Source organism: Oryctolagus cuniculus, chromosome 18 (assembly GCF_051225735.1).
Source record: "Oryctolagus cuniculus isolate XC-2025 breed Fujian yellow rabbit chromosome 18, ASM5122573v1, whole genome shotgun sequence".
Taxonomy (NCBI): domain Eukaryota; kingdom Metazoa; phylum Chordata; class Mammalia; order Lagomorpha; family Leporidae; genus Oryctolagus; species Oryctolagus cuniculus.
The window spans coordinates 27,330,429-27,356,915 of record NC_142884.1 but is presented as its reverse complement, the minus strand read 5'-3'; the positions used below and the strand labels follow the sequence as shown (position 1 = coordinate 27,356,915).

The 26,487-nt window shown below is 39.6% G+C and overlaps 1 protein-coding gene across 6 annotated transcripts in view; it reads left to right on the top strand.

Annotated features, from left to right (window-relative positions):
* The window catches only part of ZNF507 (zinc finger protein 507), a 38,520-nt gene extending 13,573 nt beyond the window's left edge, over window positions 1-24,947 (top strand). For 2 of the 6 annotated variants that reach the window (XM_008274579.5, XM_008274578.5), the window contains 3 exons: window positions 1,622-1,736; window positions 20,915-21,049; window positions 21,154-24,947. In XM_008274579.5, the coding sequence (XP_008272801.2) occupies window positions 1,622-1,736; window positions 20,915-21,049; window positions 21,154-21,517 (614 nt within the window). In that variant the 3' untranslated portion in view covers window positions 21,518-24,947. Of the gene's footprint in view, window positions 1-1,621; window positions 1,737-11,850; window positions 12,152-18,058; window positions 18,172-20,914; window positions 21,050-21,153 lie in introns of those variants that run through there. The other 4 variants (XR_016224488.1, XM_089318732.1, XM_089318734.1 and 1 more) reach the window with 4 other exon arrangements.
* The last annotated feature ends 1,540 nt before the right edge of the window (window positions 24,948-26,487 follow it).

The window sequence follows — 26,487 nt, the reverse complement described above, 5'->3', positions numbered from 1 at the left end:
TCTTTCCCAGAAGCCTAGCTTTGCCAAGCACCTGGGATCCAATCTAAACAAAACAGGAAGATCCTTGCCCCTGGGGAACTTGCAGCTTAGTGATAGGGCCGCAGCATACAGATCATGGTGAAGAGAAGCAACAGGACTTAGGGAACTATGCCATGAGGGTCTGTTGTTTCCATTGTGTGGATGAGAAAACTGACCTCGAGGAGGAGGAGGAGGACTTACCCATGATCATGTTGATAGTAAGTGGCAGAGCAAGGACTAAGCCCAAGTTTTTGAACTTAAAATCCAGTCTTCTTTCCATTGGAAACAGTTGCTTGGAGTGGCACAGGCTCTAATTCTGTGCTATATTAAGTTTTTCCATCTGTCAGTTTTATTAGTTGTCATTGATCTGTAATATTTCTCACACAAAACCATTATCCAATATTTCACACTTCACTTTTTCAGGGTTTTTTTTAAACTGTATTTGGAACAGTGCCATTTATAATCAAGTCCAAGTTTTTAACCTACCAATTAAGAGCACTACTTAGATTATAATTATGATTAGTGTGTATATTAATGTTATAGATTTATACCAGGAAATTAGGTCATTTTGTTCTGCCTGGCAGTACTTATTAGCAAAAGAAAATTTCAATTTTAGAAAGCTTAAATTTAACTTAAGGATTTTCTTTGTTGAAATTTCAGTGTGGGTTTTCTTTTGTGCCTGTAATTTTACTTTTGTGCACCACGTGCTCTGTGTTCTACCTAAGCTTTCTTCTTGCCAGGGGAGACACAGTGCTCCCTATCCAGCCTTGCTCGTGAGCTTCCATGTTTGCTTTGTTTCTGAATATAAAGCAGTCAGCATGGAACAGCCTGTGGACTTTCTGCTAACAGAAAAATAAATAAAACATCCAATGTCTTCAGGAAATAGCTCCATATGATCAAATCACTCAACTTGTATTGTCACACTTGAATTCCAAAGCCCTGTTACCACAGAGGGAGCCTGTTTCCTGCATTTCAGAGAGCTGCATATTCATGTTAGTCCTAACCTTTGCCCCTGAAGCCTGCTTTTTACGGGGTATAATTATACTACATTAGGAGCACTTAATGTTTTGCAGTTGCTTTTCCTCTCCAGCTGACGTTTAGTTGTAAACCAAGGAAACCCACAAGGTGAAACCTTTAAGCTTTTTATATTGAGTTTGTTTTATATGCTTCATGGCTCACTTGATAATATCAGATTATAGTAGTAAATAAGTTTGTTGGCAAATTAATGTTTCCTTAAAACAATATATCCAATATTAGTTAGACTAGCACCTTTCAAATCAACAGTATTTACCTGGTTAATTTAGCTGCTATGCAGTCAGGGCAGCTGAAAGCTAGTTCAGTATTCGTTGGAATTTTGTACAAGGTTGTGCAGAAACCATACCAGGCTTATCTGTGTTTCCAGGTCTAATGATGTTCAGTTTCTGTCTGCTAGGAGGCTGGATGTAGAACCAATAGAGCCACTTCACACTTGTTAAATTTAAACAGTGACAAAACTTTGATTGAAATGTTAATTGTGTGTGGTATTCATTTACAATGACATGTAAATGCTGTCTTTTGAATGTTATCAAAGCATGCCTCTAAAACTTTGAAATACTTTGTCTAGGGAATAAGTCTTCAGTCCAGAAACAGTATAGATGTGATGTATGCGATTATACAAGTACAACATATGTTGGCGTCAGAAACCACAGACGAATCCATAACTCTGATAAGCCATACAGGTAAGTGTGATGATCCTAGAATATTAAATATCTGAATGAAAATATTTTGTAATAAATAAAATAGAAATAATTAGAAGTTCATTGTGATTGTTGAAATGCAGGTTAAAAGCTAAGAAATTTTTTCATAAGAAAGTGGTTTCATAAGTTCTTTTTTTTGCCTTTTTTTTTTTTTTTTTGAAGATTTATTTATCTGAAAGGCAGAGAGAGAGAGAGAGAGGTCTTCCATCCGCTGATTTACTCCCCAAATGGCTGCAATGGCCAGAGCTGGCCAATCCAGAGCCAGGAGCTTCTCCCGGTCTCCCGCTCGAGTGCAGGGCCCAAGCACTTGGGCCATCTTCTGCTTTCCCAGGCTATACCAGAAAGCTGGATCGGAAGTGAACCAGCTGGACTCGAACCGGTGCCCATTTGGGATGCCGACACTACAAGTGGCAGCTTTACCTGCTACGCTACAGCGCTGTCGCCTTCCTTCATAAGTCTTCTTTAGCTTGTTAAGGAATATGAGCCCTAAGCTTGAGTCTCAATACAATAAGCATTTTTGTCTAGAAGAAATATAGGAAGATGTTCCTATCAGTTTTGGGTTTTCATTTCTTCTAGGTCTAAATTACCATAGCAATTTTCTGTACTTCAGAGTACATTGCAGTAATTTGGTGGTTTGGTACTATTATTTCCAGCAAAAAATCCTTAAAACTTAAAAGCAATAAAATTCCCCATGAAATATACTGTTTTTGAAAATTAAGCTTTTGTGTAGAATAAGATCATTTAATGTTGTTATATGATTTTTCATAAAGTTTAGTTCTAATCTTTTTTCAGAAAATACAAGAATTCTCAATCAAAAATCATCTGATAAATAGAAGTCTTTTTTTTCTAAAATGAAATTTTCTTCTTGAAGATAAACTGTTGTTTATATAGATATAGATGTAGATATAGATATATATATAGTTAAGATGCAGACATTTTGCAAACAGTTTATCCAGGTGTCACACAGTTTGCTCTACTTGTAGCCATGGTGAATCATCATGTTCCTAAGCCAGTCTCTGTGACTAGTAGTTCTAGGCTGTGGTCATGAACTCTTTCGCCTTCCCTGTCAAAACTTGTTTCACGTTTAGCTGTCTCCCCAGGTTTTATAGGTATGACACAGGTGACTGTGGAAAACCTGTTGTATTATCTAAATGAAAGCCAGACAGACTGTATGATAAAAGGTCATGATTTGTGCCTGTAGTTTGGCGCTGTCTGTATATGATTTTAAATATTTCATTCATGCTGAATTTGCTAAGGAGACTTACTGATAGTCACTCTTCAGACAGGCATGTGTTTGCAAAGTGTTGTAGCTCTGTGGTAAATTTTCAACCTTGCCTCTTTGTCTTTTTTTTCCTGAATATTTTCAAAACTGGGATCATTAAGATTTTTTTTTTTCCTCCAGAGTATATAAAGGCCATTGTTAACAGGAACTCAGAGCCAGAAACTCTGGATGAGGAAAGACAGCTGTGACAACATTTGTCCAAGTTCATGATTTCCTCTGGGAAAGTTTAGGAAGACATCATGGAAATGGAATGTTAGTTTACCTAAATGAGATTTTGCCTTTACATTTTGGCATCTTTATTCTTGAATTTAATGACATAACCATAACAAATTCCTATAGATCTAGAACTAGAGCATTAGCTTGTTCATTGAGAAGCATTTATTGAGCAAATGTTCTATGCCAGGAGTTGGCCTGGGCTCTTGCACTATAGTCATAACAAAAAGGCATGATCTTTGCTGTCATAGACCATGTCAACAAACAGTGAACAAGTAAACTCTCAAATGCAGGTTGAGCATCCCAATATGAAAATCTAAAAGTTTAAATTCTCCAAATTCTGAAACTTTCTGAGCAGCAGCAGGAAGCCACGAGTGAAATATTCCATGGTCAGAACACAGGCACGCTAAAAATACTGTGCAAAATTACCTTCTGAGGCAGGTACTGTGATGCAGCATGCTAAGCTGACAGTTGGAACATCCACGTCCCATTTCAGTGTGTCTGGGTTCAAATCCCACTTCTAACTTCCAACCCAGCTCCCTGCTAATGTGCACCCTGGTGCCAACAGGCGATGGCTCAAGTACTTGTAGTCTCTGCCACCCACCTGGGAGACCCAGACGGAGTTCTTGACTGCTGGCTTCTGCCTGGCTCCAGCTCCAGCTATTGTAGGTGTTTAGGAAGTTAACCAGCAGATGGAAGATAGCATCTAACACTCTCCTTCTCTCTCTCATTCTTTCTCTGCCATCCAAATAAATAAAAATAAACTTTTTAAATAATTACCTTCAAGCTATACATATCAGGTATATATAAAACATAAATGAATTTGGTCTTCGGTCCCATCCATCTTCAGGGTACCTTGTTGTATATATGCAGATATTCAAAAAAATAAATAATCCAAAACACTTCTGATTCTAAGGGATTGTAAAAATCAACCTGTATATAGTTATGCCAAGTTTATTAAAGAGGTTAATGGTTCTATAAAGAAGGGCTTCACATCTACCAGAGTAGATGACTTTTTCTGCTTAAAAGCCTGTTTTGATAGCTTTTGGTGTCTTAGTGATGTTTTCTTATGTTTTCAAAGAATTCACAGACTCATATGATTGGCTGCAGTTGTGCTAGGAACTTCCCAATAATGGGCAACATCCTGTGATATTCTGCTTCATGTAATGTCTCCAAAGTCTTGTTTTCTAATCTCGTGACTCTCCAGTTAACTTTCTTCAGATACTTAAATATACATCCTCCTTTGTCTTCATATCATTTACAGTCTTCAGAGTATTACGTGGCACATTCTATTCCTGTCTGTTTCTAGGAGTTGCTCTTCTTTGTCAAATACTGTTTGCCATAAGCTAAGATAGTAAGCACAGCCTTCTTTTTTTTTTGAATTGAATACTTTTTTTTTATTTAATGAGCATAAATTTCCAAAGTACAGCTTATGAATTACAATAGCTTCCTTCCCCTCGTAACTTCCCTCCCACCCACAACGCTCCCCTCTCCCACTCCCTCTCCCCTTCCCTTCACATCAAGATTAATTTTCAATTATCTTTATATACAGATCAATTTAGCGTATATTAAGTAAAGATTTCCACATTTTGCTCCTGCTCCCACACAGAAACACAAAGTGTAAAATACTATTTGAGTACTAGTTATAGCATTAATTAAACACCTAAGAGTAATTGTGTATTAATTACAGAGTTCAACCAATAGTTTTAAGTAGAATATAAAATGCAACTTTTGTATTGTGTGGCTCCCCCCCCCAACCTCCCTCCCTCCAGTGGCCCTCCCCCTCCCCTCTCCCACTCCCTCTCCCATCCCGCCCTTCATCACGTTTCATTTTCAATTACCTTCATATATTGAAGATCAACTTAGTATATACTAAGCAGGAATTTCAACAGGCTGCACTCACACAACCGAACCAGGCATAGGGTGTTGTTCGACTAGTAGTGTTGTTTTTGAGTTTCATAGTTAAACACATTAAGGACAGAGATCCTACATGGGGAGCATGAACCCAGTGACTCCCATTGTTGATTTAACAATTGGCACTCTTGTTTATGATGTCAGTAATCACCCGAGACTCTTGCTATGAGCTGTCTAGGCTATGGAAGCCCCTTGAGTTCACCAACTCTGAATTTGTTTAGTCAAGGCCGTATCACAGTGGAGGTTCCTTCCTCCCTTCAGAGAAAGGCGCCTCTCTCCTTGCTGGCCTGTTCCTTCTGCTGGGGTCTTGTTCACCAGGATCTTTCATTTAGATTGTTTTTTGCCAACATGTCATGGCTTTCCATGCCTGTGAGACTCTCATGGACCTTTTAGTCAGATCCGAATGTCCCAAGGGTTGATTCTGAGGCAGGAGAAGCACAGCCTTCTTAATGATTGATTTACTCTGAGGATCACAGTAGTTTTTCTGGCTTATTTCACATTTGTTTCATTCCATGTTGTCGCCTGGTACACTTAAGGTCAGCCTTTGGGCTTGGCTCGCTTTCTCATAGTCCGTACCCTTTGCATTTTGAATCTCTACATTTTGTTAAGAAGCATGCTCACAAGTAGCAGTGATGAATTCTTACACAGCAAAGATACCTTGTTGCACAGCTTCTAATTTTTGCACAAGAGCACAGAAGATTCGTTTTGTATTTTACCTTGTCTGTTATGTAATAGATTTTTCTGCCATGGCAGTACCGGTTCCTTTCTCATGCCTTTGCTCTTATGTTGTCATTTCAATTCTTCACTGAACCCATTTTTGTGGTCTGGGCAATAATTTCATGGGAACAAATAGTCCTGGTATTGAATCTGAGAACTCATGTATGGTATTTTATGACCCTGGGTAAACTCTTTACCTCTCTATGCTTGGTTTTGTCAATTGCAAAATGAGGATAATTAAGATGCTGAGGTTCAGAGGAAATGCCTATGCCATAGGAGGTACTAGCATATAATAAGTAGCCAGTCAATGGTAGCTAATGGTTATTTGTCCTCATTCCTTCCCAATAATTTATTGACTAACCAAAAAAGAAAAGACTGTTGACCTCCTCTCATTTGGGAGGCAAAGGAAAACAGTTCTGTTCCTGTGTAGACAGGCAAACCTTCTTTTACAAGGCGGAAATATTTTCACTGCTGAGGTCCCCATGCCATATCTGGCTGCTTTGGAGGCACTGCAGTGTCTTGAGGAGCCTTGCTTTAGTATCCCAAGTATGGATCACACTCTTCGTGTGCCCAGTTGGAGACCACAGGGATGTTATTCCAAGCTAACCCTCCCTTCCCAATGAAACAGGAAAATGCTGCCTGCATCATAAGGCCTTTGAAGATTGAATGAGAATGTATTTATGAGGCGCCAGAATGTTACATGGTGCTTGGAAGGGCCTGGTTCCCTCCTCTTGCTCAGGAAGTTGTAAGTCATCTCAGAAACTCCTTACTGCAGAAGGAGAGCTGTTTTCCGTTCCTGTGTAAGGACAGAGAAAGATGAAAACACATCATCATTAACACAGTCCCTGCCAAGTGCAGCTAACTTTGTTTTTATGCAATGTAAACCACATGCCAGTTGTTGTACCTGATATTTGTAACATTGACTTCAAACTTTCAGTGAAAGATTTCATTCAGAATTTTCAAATACTAGGTTTTCATCGATTACTTCAATATTCCAGTACTAGAATTGCCCTGATTTTCATCCCCTGATACCATTTTTGTAGAGAACAAAATGAGAGAACAAAACATTGTCTTGAGGTTACCAATTCTCTCCTAATCATATGGCATGGAGCCCGTTTTCCCATAGAAACACAAGCGTATTGATTACTTGGGTTGTGAAACTAGCTGGTTGCCAGAGACGACCATGGAGGGAAGTGCACGGGCTTTGGACTAACATACTCTGCACATTGCTGGCACATAGTAGGTGCTCTGTAAATGTTGACAGTTACCTGTGTACCTCAACTTGTCTTCTATATAATGGCTCTTACTGTATAAGTTTAGTTTATTATTGAAAATAAATGTATAGTGGTGTTACTGTACCTTTTCTTCCCTAAATAGGTGACCTACCTAAATGTTCTTTAAATGTTCTAGACTATACCTTTAGTTTGTTCATGTCAGGAATCAAGAGCCAAACAATTCATTTGTATGTTACATCTCTTAAATGTCTCCCTCCTTCTTCCTCTCTCTTTCCTTCTCTGAGTTTTTAAAATAGACTTTTTAATTGAGGTTAGCATATATCCTAAAAAGTACGTAAATCATAAATGTACAGCTTGATGAATGATCATAAATCAAATTCTTGGTTTGTGGGTTTGTTTGTTTGTTTTTAGAAGAAGAAAGGCAGGGAGAGAGAGGGAGAGATCTTCCATCAGCTGGTTCACTCTTCAGATGGCCACAGTGGCCAGGGCTGGACCGGGCCAACCATGGCCACAGTGGCCAGGGCTAGACCGGGCCAGAGCCAGGAGGTTCTTGCAAGTCTCTCACATGGGTGGCAGGGGCCCAGACATTTGGGCAATCTTCCACTGCTTTTTTCAGGCCATTAATAGGGAGCTGGAACCAAAGTGGAGCATCTGGGACACAAATTGGTGCCCGTATGAGATGGCTTTACCTGCTATGCCAAAATGCTAGCCCCTTGAACTCTTGTTTTAATGAATAAACCACTGCTAGTCCCTTCTTGGGCCTTCTCATCCTTAACCATATCTTACCCATTTCTTGTAACCATTGTCTTAACTTCTAGCATCATGTTAGTTTTACCTGTTTTTAACTAAATAGAGGCGGAATCACACAGTATATGTTCTTTTTTATGTTTTTTTTTTCTCTCAACATCACTTTTTTCTGTGTGTATAGTAATGTAGCACTAATATATCTCATTGCTAGATAGTATTCCATTATAAGACTATACCACAATTTATTTATTTATTCTACTGTCAGTTCATATTTGGATAATTACTGAGTTTTCCTCCTCATTATCAGTAATGTCATTTTTAACATTTTTTGTGCAGATGTAAAGTGAGTCCATTTCCATTGGATTTATACCTAGGAATAGGATTTTTGGGTAACTGAACATGGGCGTTCAGCCTTGGTAGATAGTATCAACATTTTTGTGAAATGTTTGTACTGATTCATATCCTTACCAACACTTTGTATTTTCAGTCTTTAATTTTGATCATTCCGGTAGGTGTGTAATAGTGTTATTGTAGTTTGTGTTTGAGTTAGTGTTTCCCTGATAATTTATGAAGTTAAGCATCTTTTCATTTGCCTGTGGCCTATGGTCCATTTCTTTATTGGACTGTCTTCCTTTTTCTTACTGATTTACAGGAGTTCTTTATATATTCTGAATGCAAGTATTTGTTGTATATACTGCTGATGTCTTCTAAACTGTGACTTTCTGCTCTCAGTGATGTCTTAATGAACAGAAATCTCTGGTTTTAACATAGACAAGTTTTTTAATCTTTTTCTTTGTGGTTAGGAATTTTTTGTCTTTGTACTTTGAAACTGGTGTTTTTGTTTTTGGTTCAAGAATGATGAGTAAAGTAGAAGATGGTGCAGAAGAAAGAAATGTTTGCTGATTTTCAGGGATGACACATCAACTGGGGCAAAACTACTCTGTATTTTTGTGAGCTTGGGTTTCTCATAGGGCACAAAAACTGAGAGAAAAATCACAGAAAAAAAATTGCAGAAAGGTTTTGGCAGCAGGAGTGACATTTTAGAATGACAAGATTGCTTGTCAGTATGGTCCATCGTTGATTACATGGCTTCTGTATAAACATGTAAGAAAGGATAATAATGGCTGACATTCTCGAGACCACCTTTTGTGGGCCAGGCAGTGTGGTGAGTACTAGGTACATGTCAGTTCACTGGATCCTCACACAGCCTTGGATGTGGAGACAGGGCTGTAGGAGATGGTCTCACAAGTGGCAGGACCAGGTCTTGAATCCTTGCTGCTAGTGCCATGCCATCCTGCTTATCTCAGCTACGCCAGGGGTACACCATGAAGTGGATGACAGGCTGCCCCCAGCTCAGTGGTGTGAAATAGTAGCTATTTCAGTATACTGTGGAGATCTGGACTAGCAATTTGGACGATGTCTTGCCTCTAGCCCATACAATCTGGGGCCTCAGCAGGGAAGCTTGGAGGCTGGAGGTGACTTAGATAGCCGGGGGTGCAGGCACTAGGACTTTCTCATCTACTCTCTGGTAGCTAATGCTGGCTGAGCTTCAATGGAACACATAACATGATTTTTTTCTCCTGAAATTGCCAAATAAAAAGCTTCTTAGGTAAGAGATAGGCAAAAACTTTATTGCTTTTTATGACCCACCCTTAGAAGTCTTATACTATCCCTTCCACCACAGTGAGTCTCAAGTTTCTTTTCATTGGTGGGTGTGATGACTCAAGTCAGTGGTGTTGGCTTGGGGAAGAACTCAGTCTATGAGAAGTTCAAATTTGTTTTCAGGAAAATCAGTTTAGCAGATAGTATAATTTGGAGAGCAAAAGTATGGGGTTTTTTTGTTTTTTGTGTTTTTGAATGAATTAATTGAAGGAGTTTGTTTTTTCACAATGGCCTTTTCAGGTTTATCACAAAATTTGAAGTGTATTTCTCTGGGTTATCATTCCTTTAAAAGCATAGGAAGAACCTATTGGGAAGCTTCTGTTGAAATCTTTGTATACATTCAAACTCAAGTCACCCCAAATCTTGTAGGATATCCAGTTTCTTCCAGCTAACCCCTCAAAGCAGTTGTCCCTAATTGGATCAGACCTAGAGACTAACCAAGTCAAGACCCAGACCAAAGAAATAGGGAAGTTTTCACCAGCGTGATTTTCTCCCCTGAAGTTCTGGGTCTGAAGTCACTGGTTGTTAGCATTGGGATTAGCACTGTTACATCAGTATCCATTATTAATTCGAATGTACTTGTTTCCTCTTGACTCGTTTCTCTCTGATTTAGTAAACTCTGACAGCTCAAAACCTTAAAAATGGCTGTGTCCCGCAATCCAGGAATATTCTTAACTAGTGGGGAAAAGAGGCAAAGGTGGGGCACACAGGGAGCCTCTCTACAGGTGTATTGGTGATGTCTGTATCCTACCTGAGAGTGTCCATTTTTCCTTTGTTGTTCCTAAATGTTCTGGAGGAAAATAGACTTTATTCTAAAAACGATCAACACTGCACAAATGGTCAAAAACATTCTAACCGTAACTAGTGGTTAATTTATTCTACTTTTGTAGAATGGAGCATTATAGCCCATTGAAAATGTATAATTTTAGCGCCACTGCTCAATAGGCTAATCCTCTGCCTAGTGGCGCCGGCACACCGGGTTCTAGTCCCGGTCGGGGCGCCGGATTCTGTCCCGGTTGCCCCTCTTCCAGGCCAGCTCTCTGCTGTGGCCAGGGAGTGCAGTGGAGGATGGCCCAAGTGCTTGGGCCCTGCACCCCATGGGAAACCAGGAGAAGCACCTGGCTCCTGCCTTCGGATCAGCGCGGTGCGCCGGCCGCAGTGCGCCACCCGTGGGGGCCATTGGAGGGCGAACCAACTGTCCACTCTGCCTTTAAAAAAAAAAAATGTATAATTTTCAACTTGAAAAGTACTCATGGGACATTTTCAAAAATATGATTAAAAATCTGTAGTATGATTCTACTTTGCATGAAATCTGCACATGTACATTTAAAAATTTGGGAAATTATGCAAGTAATATTTTAAAATTTGTCTTTGTGCTTACCTCTGTATTCCTTTTTGGTACAAAGAATGTAAGTTATATCTGTTAGCAGGGGGCGCCTGTGTCAGACAACATAGTAGACTAGATAACCTGAACTACTCTCCCAATGACAGCAACTAAAGCATTGGATAAATATTAAAACAACTTCTAAATATTTTACCTCTGCAGTTTCTGTCAGGGAAATTGAGAAACTACAGAAGCAAAAAAAATCGAAATCGAGTACCTTGTAAGGGAAATAAGCTGTACCTGTTAACATAAATGAATCTCAGAAGCAAGAAGCAGGTCACAGAAGAATGCATGAAGTATGCTTGTATTTATGCACTCAAAAACATACAAACAGTTACCTTAGGGATACACAGAGATAGGACTGAAAAACAAATCACACAATATGAAATTGGAAAATTGTTCCTCTGTTGGGGAGAAAGGAATATGTGATCTTGAGGAACACCCAGAGCTCTTAAGGTAGTAGTAATGAGTTTTAGCAGATGTCATATACAGTGTTTACTATTGTTTTTTTAAGTCTGTGTGTACCTTATACCACTCTTACATGACAACTTTTTTTCTGTTATGTATGCAGATTAAACCAAATCTATAGGAAAAGTGGTGGTAAGGAATTGGAGATAAGTAGATTTTGTGGGTAGTTCAATTTTTTTATTTGTTTTGAATGAGTGATATGTGTAGGCACATAAGAATTTTAGCAACCACTTGTGTATTAAAATTTTTAGCAACCACTTGTGTATTAAAATAAACACTTGCTTAGTTTACTCTTAACGTAATTATTATTTATATTGGGGTCATGTTAAGTTTCTAGATTAATTAGAAAGAATTAACAACTTTATATAGACTTTTTTATTCCTTTAAGTCATCTATTCTGTATGTTAAAGTTTCTTCATTTATATTAGTCTGCACATTTCTTGTTTTGTGTGTGTGTGTGTGTGTGTATAAAAGTACTTCAGAACATCTGTGGAAGGGCAGGTGTTGTGGCACAGCAAGACAAGCTACCACTGGGACACCTGCATTCCCCATCAGGTGCCTGGCTACAGTGATTTCTGATTCAGCTTCCTGCTGATGCATCCTGGGAGGCAGCAGATGATGGCTCAAGTGCTTCAGCCCCTGCCAGTCATGTAGGAGACCCAGGTGGAGCGTCGGACTCCAGGCTTCAGCCTGGCCCAGACCTGGCTGTTGCTGGCATTTGGAAAGTGAACCAACAAATGGAAGATCTCCCTCTTTGTGTCACTCTGCCTTTCAAGTAAATAAATTTTTTAAAGTATATTTTGTGGAAATAGGATTAAAAGATAAATTTATTTTAGTACTCACATGGGAAAATAGGCCAGTGTAAAGGTACTAACCCCATTCACAGGGTCTACCCTCTCATAGTTTAGTTACTTCCCAAATGCTCCACCTCTTCATACTGTCACCTTAGGAATTACATTCCAAAATAGGAATTGCAGGGGCCACAAACACATACATTCAGACCATGGCACCTGTGATTTCAAACTTAAAAATTTGGAGAATTAAAATGTGTTATCTCTTACAGTTTGGAATAAGCATCCTTACTATGTCTTGGCAAATTGTCAGCTGTCCTTTGTAAGAATGGATCAGCTTTCAGCATTTTTCAACATTTTTGCTGTTTGGTATCAGGAAATATCTCCAAGAATTCCTTTCATGTGAAATTTTTGCCAGTGTAAGTTATCTCTGGAAAGCACATAACTTCATTTGTTTCACTGAGTTCAGCCTTAGAAAGACCCAAAGGCTGAAAATGCTGTTCTTCAGTGGCTGCAGGAGCAGCATCCCTACGGTCAACTATTTGTTCTGTAAATCCATTTGCATTTGTGTCTAATTTTGCTTCCAGTGATACCGTTTCTTGGTTTTTTGTAGCACTTGCATTTTGTGTACAAATTTCCCCTCCTTTTCACTGTCCATTTTTGTAAAATGTCTTGTGGGTTTATCACTGGGAGACAAAGAGGCAACAGAACTATAAGCTTTGCTGTCTGTGTGAACAAGAAGCACAATGAGCACTCACTGACAGACTTTGAAAGGAGTAAAATGATTGGTCATTGATCATGATGCACCTCTGTTTTAGCAGGGAGCTAGAGAGCAAACAATGAAGTTTTGACTATACAGTTATTCACAGTTAGTATACCTATCACAGTAACTGCAATTTGAATCATGCTGTTGGAGGACTGCTGGCATTGAAGCCAGGGTAACTGAAATTTGTGCATAACAGAACTGTGCAAAGCAATGTCTGCCTCCTCCCCACCACATACACGTCTTTATTGTGCATACTCGTACATAGGGTTTCTTTTCCCATTGCCATTATAAGTTGTGTCCTTTCCTTCCTCCCAGCATTTTAATGTTGTTGTTGTATATAGGAAGCTTCTTGACCCATACAGAATGTTGGCTTTATGTTTTTATAGACTTATCTTATTATTTGTGCCAGTTTTTCATTTCTGTTGCATTATCTAGTTATAGAACTATTATCTGCAGATGTTGTTCTCACCCCTTCCTCTATGATATTTATACCTCTTTTTTTGTTTCTTGTCTCGTTGTACTGGTTAATACCTCTACAACACTGAATAATAGTGGGGAAAGTCAGCAACCTTGTTTTGTTCTTGGGCTTGATAGAAATGCTTCTGGCATTTCTTCATTAAGCCTTATATTAGTTTGTGGTTGAGATATGTACAGTTTATCATGCTGAAGAATTATCCATCTACCCGATTTTAGAAAGAAGTCTTATTAAGACTATATATTGGGTTTAGGTATTGTCAGCCTGGTCTCAGTACATCCTGAAGTGTGGTAGTAGGAGATACACAGCTGTAACCATGAAGTATATATTTTTTAAACTCTGACCTTGTGTTTAATGAATCTTCTAAATCACTGAATTTTGCCTCCTCAGAGGACATTTGCCAATCTCTAGGGGCATTATTGTTTTGTCGTTTGTTTTGTGAGTGAAAATATCATTTCAAACCAGTTTATTTCCTTGCTTTATGAGAAGGAGCATTCTAAAAGCAGAGTGGCCAGCCTGCAGTCACAGTGCTGAAGAACTCTGAGCAGGCAGAAGCACGGGGACAGTGACCCGCGGAAATGAGGAGACAGTCCAGCAAGGGAGGCCTGGAGCGGCGCTCCCACAGTGGGGACAGCGGCCGAGGCAGTCCATGCATGCTGTTAATTACAACAATGGAATGGAAATACTTTAGCTGAAACTGGGTATTTCAGGTTCTCGCTGTAGTAAACTGCACCAAGCTTCATAAGTTTCAGTAGTCCCATAAACCAGCATTGGTGTTTAACGATTAGATTGTTAAGAAACTGATTTAAACTTGGAAGCAAATGATTTGTATGACCGCAGATATAGCATCATGGATTTTGAAAGTCATCTGTATGTCTTTGAAAAATATTTGTAAAGGTATCCTTTAGGGCATTACTGTTTATCACAGCTGAGAGAGAGGGTACTATGAGCTTCAAGTGGGTAGGAGCCAGGAACACTGCTAGACAACCTACAATGCCCAGAACGGCCCCACTGCTTAAGAATTATCTGGCCCAAAGTGTCCATAGTGTTGAGATGAAGACTCTTTTCTCTAGGTCCACTAGCAGTTTACAAGAAATACAAGAGAGGGAGGAACTTGATGAACTGTATCATCAGAAAGTCATCAGTGCATTCCACAATGTGAGGAATTCTACAAGGCATATCCACAGCATGAGGACATTGCAGGAAAGACTTAGTGTAGATCAGAAGAGATTTAAGATATTTACCAGGGTTGACATTGTGGTGTAATGGGTGAAGCACCACCTGCAATTTATGGCACTGGTTTGAGTTCCAGTTACCCCACTTCTGATCCCGCTCCCTGCTAATGTACCTGAGAAAGCAGCAGAGAATGGATGGCCCAAGTGCATGGGCCCCTGTAACCATGTGGGAGACCCAGAAGAAGCTCTTGCTCCTCGCTTCAGCCTGGCCCAGCCCAAGCCATTGTAGCCATGAGAGTGAACCAGTGAATGGAAGATCTCTCTGTCTCTCTCCTCTCTATGCAACTCTGCCTTTCAAATAAATAAATCTTTTTTAAAGAAAAAAAAAGATATATACCAACCAAATGTAATACTTAGAGTTTTTTTGGATCCTAATTTGAGTAAAACATTTCCATAAAAATCAAGGAAATTTTAGTGGGGAGAAAATATGAAGCAAGTTAAGCAAAAAGCCAATAAATAATTATTGAAGCTTGATCATGGAGATCCATTGTATTTTCCTTTGTAATTTCATCTTTGTTTAAGGATTTTTATGGATTTAGAATTTTTTAAGATAACTTTCAGTAAGAACAATAAAAATGTAACTTTTCTATCCTGATCCTTTCAAATGGTGAATCCTCATCACAGCTTTCCTAATACTGAGTTGTCAATATTCCTGGAATAGCTCCCCACCCAAAAAAAAAGAGTGTGCATATACTTCCGTTGGTACACACATTAGAGCTTATGGACTATGTTCTTAATTATTTTATCCAAAGGTTTAAGTGCTTGTGATTCTTAACATGAAGATAATTATCAGCTTTTAGAATTACTTTTTTACCTGAAACAGTAGGGAATTAGCGATAAGATTCTACCAGTTCCATCCAGTGCTGCCATTACTAGGCAGCCATTAAATATTTAGTGTAAAAAGTGTATATCGGAGAATAGCAACAGAAGAGCAGGCTTACTTGATCTCAGCTTTATAAAATAATATATGAATTTTTAAAGACTGGAAAATAGACACCAAAATCAATTGAGTGGTTTTTATTTTCTACCCCTTCCCCTGTCATTTCTAAATTTTCACTGTGAATCTTTGAAATCAGGGAAGAAACTCTTTACAAAAAAAAATTTTTTTTTTTTTTTTGCCAGGCAGAGTTAGTGAGAGAGACAGAGAGAGAGTTATAGACAGTGAAAGAGAGACAGAAAGGTCTTCCTTCCACTGGTTCACTCCCCTAATGGCCACCATGGCCGGCGCTGCGCCAGTCCGAAGCCAGGAGCCGGGTACTTCCTCCCAGTCTCCCATGCGGGTGCAGGGACCCAAGCACTTGGGCCATCCTCTGCTGCCCTCCCAGACCACAGCAGAGAGCTGGACTGGAAGAGGAGCAACCGGGACTAGAGCCCGGGGTGCCGACGCCACGGGTGGAAGATTAGCCAGGTGAGCCACTGCACCGGCCTACAAAATTAAAGTAGTTTACCTGGCATCTAGCTCTTGGTTCCCGATACATTCTCCAGTGAAATACCCACATCAGTACTGTTGTCATACAGATAGTTGTAATGAGAGTGCCAGTTACTTCTACGATCTTTCTCCCAAGAACCCAAAAAATGAGTCTAACCATGAGAGGAACATCAGACAGCCACAACTTAGGGGATATTCTACAAAATGTCTAACCAGTAGGCCTCAAATCTTAAGATCAGTTAAAATAAAGCAAGTTGGAGAAACTGTTAGAACGTAGATCTTAAGGAAACATTTGAGTAAACGTAACCTGGTATCCTAGGTAAGATCCTGGACTACAAGAAGCACATTAGATTAAAAAACAGGACAACCAAATCAAGTATGGACTTCAGTTAATAATATGTCAACATTGTTTCCTTATTTATGGCACACATACCACAGGGATGTAACATGTTAAGCAGAAAAAGCTCAACTTTCCTTTAAACCTATGACAGTTCAGAAATTGAGAAGTGTAATTTTGATTTTTTAAATGTTTATCTATTTTTTAATTTATTTGGGAAGGTAGAGGGAAAGAGATCTTCCATCTGCTAGTTTACCCTCCAGACGTCCACAATAGCCAAGACTGAGCCAGGAACTTCATCCAGGTCTCTCACGTGGATGTCAGGTGTACTTGAACCATTATCTGCTGCCTCTCAGGCACATTAGCAGGAAGCTGGATCAGAAGCAGAAGTGGGACTCAATCTCATGAACTCTGACATGAGATACAGGCATCCCAAGCATTGACTTAACCTACTGTACTCCAGTGTCCACCCCAACATTTCTGTTTTTGGAAAAAGAACAGGCATGGGCATTGCCTTAGAGGTTAAGATGCGATCTAGGCTGTTCACATCCCAAATCCCCAGTGCCTGAGTTGGAGTTGTGGCTCCAGCTCCTGCTCTAACTTCCTGCTAATGGGAACCCTAGGAGGCAGTGATGATGGCTCAGGCAGTTGGGTCCCTGCCACTCGTGTGGGAGGCTTGGATTGAGTCCCCGCTCCCAACCCTAGCACAGCCTCAGCCATTGTAGGCACTTGGGGAGTGAACCAGTACATGGGAACTCTTCTCTCTCTTTGTCTCTCCCCCACTCAAAAAATAAGAGAGCAGTTACTTAATTGAATAGCTCAACAGTTTTTTTTTTTTTAATTTATTTATTTATTTTTGACAGGCAGAGTGGACAGTGAGAGAGAGAGACAGAGAGAAAGGTTTTCCTTTGCTGTTGGTTCACCCTCCAATGGCCGCCGCGGCCAGCGAGCTGCGGCCGGCGCACTGCGCTGATCCGATGGCAGGAGCCTGGTACTTATCCTGGTCTCCCATGGGGTGCAGGGCCCAAGCACTTGGGCCATCCTCCACTGCACTCCCTGGCCACAGCAGAGAGCTGGCCTGGAAGAGGGGCAACCGGGACAGAATCCGGCGCCCTGACCGGGACTAGAACCCAGTGTGCCGGTGCCGCAAGGCGGAGGATTAGCCTAGTGAGCCGCGGCGCCGGCTAACACTTTTTTTTCCTTAAGGTTTAAGTAATATTGGAGAGATTTTACAAGATAAATTTGAAATTTCTGGGGTTTCTTTTTATTTTATTTTTAATAAATGTGTTTATGGGATGCAGTGTGATACGTTGATACGTGTATACAATGTGTAATGATCAAATCAGGGTAGTGGGCATGCCCATCACCTGAAACTGCGCTTTTGCTGCGACTATTCAGAATGTCCTCTCTTGATGCCACTCTGAAGTACACCATAAAGTGTTGCTAACTGTAGTCACTCTGCTGTGCCGTGGACACCAGGAAGTAATTGTCCTGGCTGGCTCTGGATGTAGTTTTGTACCAGCCCCCTCTCCCTACTGCTGCCCAGCTTTTGAAAGCCACTCTTACTCCCCACTTGTTTAAGCTGGGGTTTTTCCCTCGGTTTTCATGACGTGTGAAATTCTACTTGCATGACACTGACTTCCACACAGGGGACCCTTTGTGCAGTGTGGTTCATTCTGCATACGGAAGTTTCTCGTGAGGCTTCAGAGCAACAGCATTGAATACATGAGGAGACAAGTAATTTGAACAACCAAGATTTCAGGTCTGTTTTCCCTTTGCATGACATAAATAGGAGAGTATTGGTATTATAAATTATCTCACAGGCTCAAGTTACATGCAGGCATTGACTTAGTGAAAGTTCTAGGGAGAAATGACTGGGCCCTCTCTTGCTTAGTGTTGACTGAGTGCCCAACACCGGCATGAGGCTGGCATTCCTTTCAGTGAGCTGATACCAGAACACTTAAGCAGTGGACTGCAACCACACGACAGGCTACGGTGTGACCAGTGCAGTGATACACAGGCACCCAGTTTAATGGCTTGGGCTGAGAGTGATGGCCATGCTGGCCCTTCTATGGAGATACTGCTGAAAACACATTTATTGAGATTTGTCACAAAATTGATGCATCTTAAATGGGAGTAAGCAAAATAAAATGAATTAAGTTTTTTGTGTGTGTCGCCAGTAATAAATGTGGTAATTTTATTTGTCCTTAAAGTCTTAAGGAAAATAGGATAGCATTTTTTAAAATATTAAAAGAATAAAACATTTCAAACATTTTACCACATTGTAAAGAAGTAAAATTTTATAGAAATAGCCAGAACCTCACATCTTCAGCTCTTCCTGCCCACTAACTCATTGTCCTGAAGTTAACGTGTGTTGTTTTAGGCATTTTTTCAGTAACTTTACACATAACGTGTATGTGTGTATTAATAACAACAGAGCAAATCTTTTTGTTGCTTCTTTTATTGACATCGGTTCATCCGTGTAGATCTAGTTCTTTATTTCAACCACTCTATAATGTTCCATTATGTGTTCCATATCCTTGTGGAAGAACACTGGTTATAGGTTTTTGTTTCGTTTTGGTTTTTACTATGCATGGCCTCAGTATTATTCTTATAGGCATGTCTTTGTGAGTGTGTTTGAGAATGCCTTTAGCGTGAACACCTAAACCTGGACTTTGTGGGTGGCAGGTTTTTAAGAGCTGCTGCCACACTGTTCTTTGCAATGCTTGTGTATACATGCATGCAGCTTGTGCTTTCCCTGTCTCCACATGGTGAAGGATCTTAGCAGACCTACTCATCTCTGCCAATCCAGGGCATTTCCTTGACTGATGTCACCGAGCATCTTTGGGGTTGAATTTCTTAGGAGTTCTCTGGAAAATACTGCTGTATTGTCTTTATCTAGGCTGGTATTTCTTGAGATCAAAGACCTTTGGCGTTGGAGCTGGTCCTCAGGACATTTAATAAAGGAATACTACTAGTGCTGTCATGAAGTTAAATTGGCGAGGGGCGAGAGTAAGGTTTTAGTACCTGTCCTTATCTAATTGTTTTGTTTACTCTTTGATTTGCTTTATGCTTTGTTATTGCTTACTGGTATAAGAAAGAATTCGGTTGAGCTATCTGATTGATGAAGTTTGTAATTAAGTGTCTTTTGCAAAGTACATTTGCAATTTCCTAAAAAAGACAAACATAGTTTTACAATACAGTCTAGCAGTTATGCTCCTAGTTATTTACCCAAAGGGTGAAACCTTCTAGTCACAGAAAAATCTGCAAATGCATGTTTATATCATCTTTGTTCACGATTATAAAAAACTGGTAACCAAGTTGTTTTTCCTCAGGTGAATGAGTAAATAAACTGTGGTATATCCATACAGTGGGATCTTACTCAGCAGTAAGAAAAAGCTATTCAGCCACTAAAAACATAAAGGAGCTGTAAATACATGTTGCTGTGACTCCAGTTATATGACATTCTAGGAAAAGCAAAACGGAGATACTAAAAAGAGATGCATGGTTACCAGGGACTGGGACAAGGAGAGAGGGCTGACTAGGTGGAAGATTTCAAGTTAGTGAAACTCCTCAGGATAAGACCAGTGGTGGCTTCGTGATAGTACACATTTGTCAGAACAGGTAGAATGCTCATGTAAGCTGTGGACTTTAATAATAGTATGATTCATCACTTTCTACTATTATACTACACTAATGCACAATGTTAATAAGAGGAAATAGGTAGAAGGGCTGGATGGGAAATCTGTTATGTGACCAATTTTCTTCTGTAAATTTAAAAGTACTCTAAAAAATAGTCTATTACTTTTAAAGGGCTTCATTGTGAAATTCACATTTTACCAAATGTTCCCAAATATATGCAACAGTTTGTTTCGGGGCCAGCACCTGCAGCTCCAGCATCCCTTATGTGTACCGGTTAAGTCCCAGCTGCTCTGCTTCTGGTCCAGCTCCCTGTTAATGCGCCTGGGAAAGCAGTGGAAGATGGCCCAAGTGCTTGAGCCCCTGCAGCCTGGGGGGAACCCAGATGAAGCTCCTGGCTTTGGCTTGGCCAAACAAATCTTTTTTTGATTTCTTTATTTATTTATTTGAAGGGTAGAGATAGTTACAGAGAGAGAGAGGGAGACGGCGGGGGGGGGAGGGTCTTCTATCCACTGGTTCACTCCCCAGATGGCCACAACTACCAGGGCTCAGCTGATCCAAAGCCAGGAGCCAGAGCTGCTTTCAGGTCTTCCAGGTGGGAGTAGGACCCAAGCACTTGGGCCATCCTTTGCTGCTTTCCCAGTCCATTAGCAGGGAGCTTGATCAGAAGTGGAGCAGCTGGGACTCGAATGGCATCTGTATGGGATGGATGCCAGCACTGCAACTGCCGGCTCTACCCACTACACTAAAGCCCTGACCCCATAAATAATTTTTTTTTAATGTATGCGGTAGCTTCTCAATCTGAAATGTAATAATTGCCACGAGACTCTCATGAAGTGTTAAGGTTGTGCATGCCTGTCTTTCAGATGCTCTTTGTGTGGCTACGTGTGCAGCCATCCTCCTTCTCTGAAGTCTCACATGTGGAAGCATGCAAGTGACCAAAATTACAACTACGAACAAGTGAACAAGGCTATCAATGACGCAATTTCCCAAAGTGGCAGGTATCTCTTCTACCCCTTCCCTTTATTGCTATAGATAAAGCTAGGATTAAAACCACTAGTCCGACATTATGACTCATTCAAGCTTTGTATGTTTTGTTTTGAAGAGTTCTTGGAAAATCCTCTGGAAAGACTCTAACCGGCAGTGAAGAGAGAGCCGACCCTGTCACTGGAAGTTCAGAAAACTCCGTGTCATCCTCAGAGCTGATTTCCCAGGCTCCCGGTGAAGTTGTAGATCCCAACGAGAATGAGAAACTGAGCCCAACAAATAATACCTCATATAGTTTAGAAAAAAACTCCAACCTTGCCCCTCCTGGTATGGAGTATTGTGTTTTACTCTTCTGTTGTTGTATTTGTGGTTTTGAGTCAACCAGCAAAGAAAATCTCTTGGATCATATGAAAGAGCATGAGGGTGAGATTGTCAACATCATCCTAAACAAGGACCACAACACAACCGTAAACACAAGTTAGGGGAAATAATCACTTGAAGAAGAACTTGGTAGACGAGGATCCCCTTAAACCACAGCCTCACCTTTGTTGTCAGGTAGCTAATTTACTAGACACAGAAAAAAGAGTCGGTATGGTTTTCAGAAGTGACAGATGCAACTTTGGAACTAAACCCGTTGTAAAATGAATTCCAGATGGGTAAGCAGTGAAGGGAAGTAGGTTGAGGAGGAAGCAAAAATGTAAACCTGTATTAACCCTCTATCACCCATGTTAGTGTCGAGTGTATTTATTATCAAAAGCTTATTGTAGTGTAGAAATGCAAGAAGAGTTACGAAAGGGCTTTGCAAGGCGTTGCTCTAAAATGTATGCTATCTGTGTTGCAGTCTGCAGCAGAGCCTCGTTTTCTTCATTCTCACGTTTCACATGCCAGCTCTAGGATGACAGGCCTCTGGTGAGAAGAAGGAGGCAGCTCGAACAGGGTTTCTTTCTGTGTCACCGACAGAGTCGACAGGGAAACGGAGGGCTTTAAAATGACCCACTTAAATCGTTCCCTCAATTTATAGGAATTAATCCTCTACCCGAGCTGAGATTTCTCCCTTTACGCCTAAAAAAAAAAAGAAGGAAAAGAGAGACCTCTAAACCAAATCTGGACTGTCAGCAATGCAATTAAGAAGTAAATTATTGTCTTAAATTACAATGAATTTCTTATGGGCAAAGGAGGAAATAGGTGAATTCCCATCAGACTTGAAACAGATCTCAAGTTCACAGAAATGGTAATTCACTGGGCACAGTGCACTTCTCACAGGTTCTTTTCAGAGTGTTTGATGGGACACAGCACGCTTTGCCTAGATACACGGTCCTCCTAATCCTCTCGGCTAAACGAGATCATGCTGGTTATCTGAGAGTCTGCTGAGGCAACAGGGTATGAAAACTTGCTTTTGATCATCAGCCCCATAGAAATAATTTGAACTCGTAAGGTGAAAATCAGCTGGATGTGGGGTAAAATTCAGGAGCCTTTTAAAATGAGTGCTGCTCTTGAGATTTTCCTTCCTGGAGTTTATTAGTTTAGTCATGTTTAACAGAAGAGGAGAAACCAAATGTGACTAAAATACAGTAGAAATTCAGGTTCTTTATAAAAACTTAATCAACAAACAGCATTCAGTAAATCCATAGGATTTCTAAGAAATTCCAAATGGAATTTCCAGTATGATATAGGACATGTTAAAAACCAACTAAAAGTGCTTTTGCCATCAAATAGACGTAATCTCATTAATTTCACATTTTGTACTATAGTTATTTCCAAAGGTGAAAGACACAGGTCGTTTCTGTTTTTGTAGTTGTATTCACTTATTTATGCATTGTTTATTAACGTGAACTTCACCTACAAGTCAAAAGGCCAGTGCGCCAGTTTTCACGGTGCTATTTCTGAGTTTCTGAATATTCTGAATCCTGATTTTTTAACATCTAGAGTTAAGGCCATGACTCTGCTAAACTTAGAACGTGCGAAACAGAGTTTTTTGAGTGGGCAACTCTGTAGACATTTTGTTTCCAAAGTCCAGTTATGAATTGAATTAATATTTTAAAGATAGTATTAGGAACTATTTAAGTGGGGCCAGGTGTCTTGAAACATTGTCTGATTTGTTTTTATTTTTTATCTCATTTTGCTAATGATATTTAAACAATTGATTGTAACTTTGCAGCTCTATGATTTAGTTAGCTTTTATTTATGAAACAATCCATTTCTGATTTGTGCTTTTAAAAAAAAAAAAACATGAAGTTATATATACTAAATTATATACCCCAAATCCATTGTATTTGGATTTAAATTCATTTTCTCCTGTTTTCAGAATTGAAATATTTATTTCAAATTCAAATAAAGTATTTTAAAGAGTCACATTTTTTACCACTCATGTTATTGCCGCTCATGTCGGCCAGTTTTTTCATTGCTGATAACTGTGACTCATTATTTCTTTATAAAATCTGTTATTCCAGAAGTTAACAACCTGACAAGAATTTTGTTTGATAAATTTTCTTTGTCTTTCATTTTATGTAATCATTTGGAAAATACTAATAACCAAAGTATCCCCAAAACTTCAATAGTGTGACTATTTAAATTACCTTTCTTCCATTTCCTTAAACCACTTCCGTTGGTTGCTACTTAAGTCTTTCCATTTGGAATCATGGATTTAAAATTTCCCTAGTTCATGGGGGAAAATTAACCCACAGGTTCAAAGCCTTTAACCTTTCATGGAATTCTGGCTTTTGAATGTCTTAAAAGCTTTCTCCTGGCCTGTCGGAGGAATCATATACCAAGAATGTTCTATACCTTCCTGTTGTTTTGTGGCAAGCCTTAATTTAACAGTGTCTCTACCACGAACAATTGAGTTTTCTTAAAGTAATAATGAAGATTAAATATGCAATTGTAATTGTAAAAGAGATAGCTATTAAAATAATCAGTAGTAGTTTGCTTTATAGGAATATCACTTTATTTATTGCTGTTAGACCTTTTGTTATCCAATGCTCCTTGTATTTGTTTTCTGCTCTGAACACCTACAATTCCAGAATTTGATAGTGAAGTTCGATTTTAAAGGAAACTTACTGGATAAGGCAGCGCTGGCGAGGGAAAAGGTGATGCATTCTGATCATTATGAGATATTTTTCAGAGCTCTGTCGTTTACTCCCGGTCTTAATAAACAAGCACATGGTTGGAGTCCCCAGTGTTCCCGCAGTACCGTGCTTACCTTCCATCTGATCTGTAGACCGCAGACAGTGCAACGTAGTGACACTGACTGAAGCCTTTCTCTAGATCTTTAATCCTATCTAAGGTAGCGTTGGTGATTCCATAGTTTTCTCTGTTCTTTCTCACGAAACAAATGGTGGGCATCCATGTTTACATTGTGTCTTCCCGCAGTGTGCTTGGCTTGACAGAGACAAGCAGGCTTCTCTATTGAGACTTACTATATTTTTAGTTTTCATAGACACTTATTTAATCTTTTTTTATTGTACAGCAAGGTGCTCTAAGTAATATTCTATAAAATATATTTAATAGAAATTTGAGTTTGATATTCATGGACATGAATACATGTATTTTTTTAAGAAATAAGTATTGTGTAACACTATGGCATTGCTTCTATAGCCAAAGTATAAAAATTTCTGGAACACTGACATGTAAAGACTACAGTTAATTCTGACACTGTATCTTATTAAAATAGGATGATTTGCATTTTGTAAAATTATCCTGCACATCAAGCTGCATGCCTTAAAGCTGAACCTCTAGGATTGCGTTCATGGTAGAACAGTTCATCTGTTCAGAACAGTGAGGCAAAGTCCATAGCGCTTCTCTAACTACCTTTGGAAATACTGTACAATGTTAGAATAATTTATTTTGCTTTACAGGAGTTTGTCATGTATTGACTTTAATATTGTATTTTGGTAATAAATTTTTTGTTAAAAATACTGGTCTCTAAGTTTTATTAATAGTGATTCATAGCCAGTCCTAACCTGGAAATGTTGATTTGATTACCTAGGAAGTTGTGTTTCAATAATTAAAAGCGTCCCGGGGGGTAAGCTGAGCCTTGTTTACCTTTTGGTAATTTGTTAAACTGTTGCTGACCAGCATTGAACTGTGCTATACCAAGATAATTGAGAAAGCTAGTTATCTTCATCGTTTTAAAAGTTCAATATGAATTCGAAGCATTTTTTTCCTTCCTATACAGGTCTACATTTTATTTTCCAAATCACACACTGAATATTCTGCTAATGACAATTAGCGTTCTTTACTGAAGGCCAGAGATGACAATAGTGTGTTCACACTTTGGTCATTTTGTGGTCTGTACCAAGTCTCTCGATGTGAGGTTTGTTGCATCGGCAGGTGACGCTAGCATCATCTGACTGGATCATTGGTCTGATTATCAGTTTGTGCCCTGGAATCCTGGGCTACCTCAGCTTAAAAGTGACCAAGGCCAAATTCTTTGTTTCCCAAAAGCTGTAATTCCTTGTCCTGTGCCCCCTAGAGGCAAAATCTCATCACTGTGTCCTGACTGCCAAATTAGTTAGCAATCCTAGCATGGAAAGGCTAGAACCTGTGGCCCCATTTGGTCACCACCAGCTACATGTGGCTATTAGAAGTATGGCTAATACGTTCTGTAAGTGTAAAATATACCACAATTGCAAAGACTTGGTACAAAAAAAATGTAAAGCATCTCATTGATAGTATTTTATATTGATTACATGTTGAAATGATATTTTGGATACATTGGGTTAAATAAAATATATCACAAAAATTAATTTCACCTGTTTGTTTTTGTTTCACTGTAGCTACTAGAACATTTTCAATTACATGTGTGGCTTACTTTATATTTCTCTTGAACAGTGCTGGTCTAGAAGGAGGATTTGCCAGCTATGGCCCTCGCTTCAAATTCTGCCTACCACACTGTTTTTGTAAATAAAGTTGTATTGGAAGACAGCCACACTCTCTTATTTGTATCATAAATGGCTATTTTCAAGGTATAATAGCAGCGCTGAGTAATTGTGTGACAGAAACTGTATGGCCCACAAAGCTACCAGAAAGAAAAGAGCTTTTTATAAAGAAAGCTTTTTATAGTAGTATTTTGTAACTAAATTATATTGTTTCCTCTTCTGTCATTTTTATAGTCCACATAGTCTTCTGCAGCTCTTACCCATACTTTACAACCTCAACCTGTTTCATCAATCTCTTGATATTTGAAGCCAAACACAGTTTGTTTAAAATAACAACACAAGGAGCAGGCGTCTGGCCTTGTGGCCAAGATGCCTGCATCCTCTATCAGGTACCTGGGTTTGATAACCTTTCTCTGCTCCTGAGTCCAACTTGGTGCTAATGCAGACCTTACGAGGAGTGATGATGGCTCAAGTGACTGAGTTCCAGCTACCCACTAGGGAGACCTGGGATGAGTCCCTGGCTCCTGGCACTGGCCCCAGCTAGGGACCACTTCTAGCACTGGGGTGTGAAGCAG